The 6,390-nt window shown below is 35.4% G+C and overlaps 1 protein-coding gene across 3 annotated transcripts in view; it reads left to right on the top strand.

The window, feature by feature from the left end:
- The first annotated feature begins 1,468 nt into the window (after positions 1-1,468).
- The window catches only part of fkbp10a (FKBP prolyl isomerase 10a), a 361,807-nt gene continuing 356,885 nt past the window's right edge, over positions 1,469-6,390 (top strand). For 2 of the 3 annotated variants that reach the window (XM_077195550.1, XM_077195549.1), the window contains exon 1: positions 1,471-1,942. In XM_077195550.1, coding sequence (XP_077051665.1) covers positions 1,758-1,942 — 185 coding nt within the window. In that variant the 5' untranslated portion in view covers positions 1,471-1,757. Of the gene's footprint in view, positions 1,943-6,390 lie in introns of all 3 variants that reach the window. The other variant, XM_077195548.1, reaches the window with a different exon arrangement.

The following is a 6,390-nucleotide window of genomic DNA, read 5'->3' as shown; positions in this document are numbered from 1 at the left end:
AAGAACGTTGTTCTAAGAACGTTTTCTATCAACGTTATGAGAACTTTTATCAATTACAAATAACGTCATAAAGACGTTCCAAGAACCTTGTTCTAAGAACGTTTTCTATCAACGTTATGAGAACGTTCATCAATCACAAATAACGTCATAAAGACGTTCCAAGAACATTGTTCTAAGAACGTTTTCTATCAACGTTATGAGAACGTTCATCAATCACAAATAACGTCATAAAGACGTTCCAAGAACATTGTTCTAGAACGTTTTCTATCAACGTTATGATAACGTTCATCAATCACAAAAAACGTCATAAAGACGTTCTAAGAACCTTCTTCTAAGAACGTTTTCTATCAACGTTATGAGAACTTTCAGCAATTACAAATAACGTCATAAAGACGTTCCAAGAACATTGGTCTAAGAACGTTTTCTATCAACGTTATGAGAACTTTCATCAATCACAAATAATGTCATAAAGACGTTCCAAGAACCTTGTTCAAAGAAAGTTTTCTATCAACGTTATGAGAACTTTCATCAATTACAAATAACGTCTTAAAGATGTTCCAAAAACATTGTTCTAAGAATGTTTTCTATCAACGTTATGAGAACGTTCATCAATCACAAATAACGTCATAAAGACGTTCCAAGAACCTTGTTCTAAGAAAGTTTTCTATCGACGTAATGAGAGCTTTCATCAATTACAAATAACGTCATAAAGACATTCCAAGAACATTGTTCTAAGAACGTTTTCTATCAACGTTATGAGAACATACAGCAATCAGAAATAACGTCATAAAGACGTTCCAAGAACCTTGTTCTAAGAACGTTTTCTATCAACGTTATGAGAACGTTCAGCAGTCACAAATAACGTCATAAAGACGTTCCAAGAACGTTGTTCTAAGAACGTTTTCTCTCAACATTACAAGAACGTTAATAACGTTATATGAACGTTTCGAAAACATTATTTTAATAACGTTTTGTACTAACATTTACACAACTTTTAAACAACGTTAGTGAATGTTCTGGGAACGGTCCCTGTTAGCTGGGTAAACATGCACATCAACCCGATTACTTTATTTATTGTTCATGTAAACACCGTGTTTGGATTCATCAATCGGATTGATTTCATTCCAATTGAACCAAAAGTTGTCTGTGTAAATGTAGTGGCCTGGCCCTATCCTATTTACTGGATTAACCGAAAATCCATTTTTGTTTTCAGTTTATTTTTTAAACAATTTATTTGATCTCAGAATTCCAAAATATGATGTTGTACATTTCAATAATAATGAAATACCATTAGCCTTCCTTTAAGATTTATTGACAGTGTATATATTTTTTTCGTAATGTTCATATGTAGTGGATGGAAAAAAGAAAATGGAATTTTTTTTTAGTGTTAAATATTTGTCTGGCGCCTGAAAACTAAGAATTTAGGAGTGCGTGATCGGATGGAGTTTAGGACCGCGCGGTTGTTGCTGCAGTTCTATGGATTCTGACCTGATTCTGACACGCAGTAGGCTACAGTAGCCTAACACACAGCCTATGTGAACATCAAATTTTTTTCATCGTGTTTGTACAGAATTTTACAAGTTTTAGTATGACAATTATATTACGCAATTCGTATAACTAATCATCATTTTTCACCGTTTGCTGTATTTTATCTTAAAACGGAGGGTTCATCTTTGCGTCAGTTTCTCTTGCAGAATACCGCTGCTAATCGATTAAAACAAAGAACAACGTGGCAGCTTCTCATCTTCTCACATTAAATGGCGATAACACCAGTTCTCACTTTTTTCCTCACTCTCATACATGTTTTATATGGTCAGTTAGAAGATGTGATTATTGATCGATACTTGATACCAACACACTGTTCGAGAGAGGTACAGGTCGGAGACTATATTCGGTATCAGTATAACGGCACATTCGAGGATGGACGAAAGTTTGACTCGAGGTAAGTGAACTTTATGCAATCATTTATATTAAATATAAATGATTAAATATATTTTATTATTATTTTCATTTTATTTATATTTTTTTCAGATTTAAAAACCTTTTATTCTCAATCCCGTAACGGACAAAATGGATGTGGTTTAAAAAGGATTTTACACACAACTTGTTACAAGAAACATACTGTTTATGCGTCTCTCATAACAATTTAATAATTACAAATGAAACATTTATGATAATTTTCACATTTTTATGGGATTGAAGTAAAAAAAAAAGTCAAATTGTGTGTCTGTGGTCTCTATTTTTGTAAAAAAAAAAAAAAAAAAAAAAAAAAATATATATATATATATATATATATATATATACAGGCGGGTCGTTAGACATGGGCATTCGGGGCTTCAGCCCCGGATGTTTTTTAGAGCCCCGGATCTCAAAAAAATTAATTTATTGATAATTATTATTATTTTTTAATAAATTTGTATTTATTTAAAAAAATTAACGGGTCTTTTAATCTTTCCTTCAGAATCATGTATTAAAGAGGATTAATGTGTTCAAGCAGATCAAAGTTACTGTGGTTACAATATGCTTGCATTTAGAGTGCGCACCAGAGGAGAGAGAGAGAGAGAGAGCCTGAAAGAGCCATCGGTTAACTTACAGCTTTAGGGATTGACTGTCATTGTTGTTTGTGGCTTCTAGTGGTAGCTGGACATTAGAGGGGGAAGGTATACTATACTATATGAAGCCATACTATAGTAGCCTATAATGTGTGAGCAGGGGCGTCATGCAAGCCAAAATTCTGGGGGGGGGGCACAATCTGAGGCAATTCTTTTCTGACGGTTAGACTAGGCTAGCTATGGATAACGTTACACTGACACAACTTAAGTTAATGCTCTGAATTCCCAGCTAATATCAAATCCATAACTATTTGATCAAGTTAAAATTTCCAGGTCAACCACAAATAATCCCACTACCTTTTAATATCATCCGATAACTAATTAAACGCCGATTTGTTGCTTTGCCCACTTACCACTTCAAGACCATATGTAAAACATTGCCAGCTCAACGTGCGAGACGAGTGAGTTGCTTGAACATACACAGCAAAGATTCTAGAGCGCTGATTTGATATACACAGACATCATATTAGGAAAAAGGGGCGGGCTGATGCTGACCGATTTATTACACATCCAGAAGAATCAGGCATGTGATTGGCTAAGGACAAAAAAGCAGGAAAATATACAGATTTTCTTGTTTTATTAACATTAAATAGATAGTTCTCCCAAAAAATTTAATTGTCATCATTTACTCTCTCAAGTTGTCTTAAACCTGAATAAGTTTTTTTCTTCTGTTGAAGTTATTTGGAAGAATTTGGGTAACCAAACAGTTGATGTACCCCATGATTTCCATAGTATATTTTTCACAATGGAAGTCAATGGGGACCAGCAACTGTCTGGTTACCCACATTCTTCAAAATATCTTCTTTTGTGTTCAGCACAATAAATAAATTAATATCGGTTTGGAACAACATTACAGTGAATAAATGATGACAGAATTTTTATTTTTGGGTGAACTATCCCTTTAAGGGCAAGCGGCTGCATGTTTATTATTAGGGCTACTGTCTCTTTAAGACCTGTACGCAACGCGTCTAATTTGACAAGCAGATTTTCTCGGTTTGCTTTCAGTTTAGACATAACCAACTTTAATTATGTATTTGTGTGTAACCTTGTGTGTATTTGAGAGTATTAGCGAAATAAGACTCGAAAGATAACTTCCCAGCAAACACAGAACGTTCCCCTAACGTTCCCGAATGGTCCCATGAGGTTATTTTTTTGGGAACCAAACAAGAACGCTATAGGAACGTTCCATGTAGGTTATTTTTAGGTTCCATTTTTATAACGTAAGGAAAACGTTCCGGGAACGTTCCCCTAACGTTAAGGGAAAGTTCTAGGAACGTTCTGGGAACCAAAAACTAACGTTCCCAGAACGTTCCCAGAACCTAAATTTGTTTGCTGGGTTAGTCCAGTAACCAGGCGCTGTTAGACAGGCTTTTTTAGTGCATGTGCGTCGGGTGTTCGCGCTCAGTTAAGCGCATGTTAGAACAGTGCATCTGCAGTGAATGACATATTTAACCGGCAAGGCTTTAAAGCATATGCAAATAATTAACTTTTGTGAACTGACTGAACTGATGTGTCCCGTTCCGCTGCGCTAACATTTGATATGAGTATTTGTCGCGTTGTAGCCTACACTAATGCTGTTGAGACGGAGGCGCCAGAACTGCAACTGATAGAATGCACGATATGTATTTCTACAAAAGCAGTCAGCAGCTTGTTTGGAGCAAGGATCATAGCGCAAATTTGAACTATATCGATATGGTCTAATTCCATATCACATTTAAAAATATATAGATATATTTTTTATATCGATATCGGCCAGTCCTACTGGTGGCCTAACGGCGATGTTTTTGTCAACTGACAACGATACCACTGTAGCGCGAGAGCGACTGAGGTACGAAATTGAGCAGGTGAACAAGCTGAACGCAAATACGTCCTTGTTGATACTTGGAAAGGAAGGAAAAAATCTGTACACACGTCAGCCTGTTATGTCCTCATATCTCCTCTCCCTATCACTCCGGCAAATCGGAAAATCCGGAAAAATCACATTCCTGAGAATAGGCTACATTTGAGTCGTTAAAGGCACTGGTAATTATGGAGCATAATAGGAATCAAAAAAATGATCAGGGAGGAAAAATATGAGGGGGCACGTGCCCCCTCACTTTGAATGGGCATGACGCCACTGAATGTGAGATTATTCAAGATCACGTAAACGTTTCCCTCCGCTGCGGCTGTCAGTCATTCTCCATTTATGAGCATTTATCTCCTTCAGAGCACTATAATTGTTCTTCACGCGCACAGTAACTGAAATTTAAAACTGTTAAAAGAAAAGGCTCAATAAACTATTGCATAGATAAATACTGTATAATACACTATGCATCGATATCTTTCCCTTGTGCTTTGAACTTTTCTGCGCGCTGTGACTCCTTGTTGCTTCAAGCGCATCATTCTGCGCTCGGGATGCGCATACGCACTTTGTGCCTCACTGTATAAGTCTTTCATAATTATATCCTAATACTTTTGCGCAATGAAAAATTATTAATAGCCTTTTTTGTTCTGTTCTGTCCTATCTATCATATGTTGCTGCCTCATTAAACAGCTGTGCTATACATTTAAAAATGTCTTCATTTTATAGTAGACTATATATATAATAATTGATATTTCTGATTTTTATCTTGTTTTTCATGAATGTATTTTACAACAATACAAAGAGCAATGTGTAACGTTTTACCAGATTTAGTGCTACACTTATTGTCTCTTTGTTCTCCACTAAATAATGTTTTTTTCACTAAATGTTCATATTTTATACAATTATTGTTTTTCTAGACTAAATTTTACTGAGTTATCCACTAATCTAGTTTATAATATAATTTTTGTCATAGCTTATGAACATATTTTTTTTTGATTTGTTGTTTTTATTTATAATGAAGTTGTCTGTATTAAGTAGATTGTGTTTAACACACAAAAGAGTGATTATCAGTTCAACACACAGAGTTATAGAAATTCTACTTCATTTACAAAAAAACTGCGCTGGTATTGGATCGGTATCGGTCGATACTCAAAATTTTTGGTATCGGATTGGATCGGTTCAGAAAAAATGGTATCGGGACATCCCTAATATTTTCTGGTAGGCTATATCTAAGTTACCCAGGAGCTCTGTTGACAGGCTTAGCTTGATGAATTGAGCCGTTGAACACAGCAGGAGAGAACGCAACGTTAGCCAGCTAGCTAAAGCTCAGGTGGAAAATTATTAGCTAACGCTACGGAGGCCATAATATTTTTGACTCATGGCTGAAGTTAAGTTTCTCCAGCTCTCCGCAGGTTGGCAAAAATGCATCTCAAAATGCATCAGATTGATGCTTCTAAAATATGGAATATTTAAAATTTTCTTACGGGGTGATTTATGATTTATGTATGTTTGTGTGTGTGTGTGTGTCTATAAATAGATAAATAGATACAGATAAATATAGATAGATAAATATCTAGTCACAGTATACAGTATATTTTTTTAAATGTTATTTAATATCCATGTATCATTTATTTGTGTTTCTGTGAATAGCTGTTACAGTTCTACAAATAAAGCATTGTATCTTTTTACCTATCATTTAAAATGCTACAAAAAAAGCACCTGAATGCAGGAAATGAAGTGTTTAATGCCCAACATTCCCGGGGGGAGGTCCCCCAGACCTCCCATTTATATTATTATTGCTTATTATTATGTGCCTCTGAGTAGAAGTAGTAGTTACCAAAAGCGGGGTGGGTGGGTGGTGGGGACTGGGCTAAGCCCCCAATGTATCAAAATCCTAGCAACGCCACATATATATATTTTTGTTGTTGTTGTTGT

This window comes from Siphateles boraxobius, unplaced genomic scaffold (assembly GCF_051911475.1).
Source record: "Siphateles boraxobius isolate OS27281-9 unplaced genomic scaffold, OSU_SipBor_1 33, whole genome shotgun sequence".
In the NCBI taxonomy this organism is placed as follows: Eukaryota; Metazoa; Chordata; class Actinopteri; order Cypriniformes; family Leuciscidae; genus Siphateles; species Siphateles boraxobius.
Note: the sequence above shows the minus strand (reverse complement) of the source record. Positions and strands in the feature narration are given on the sequence as shown.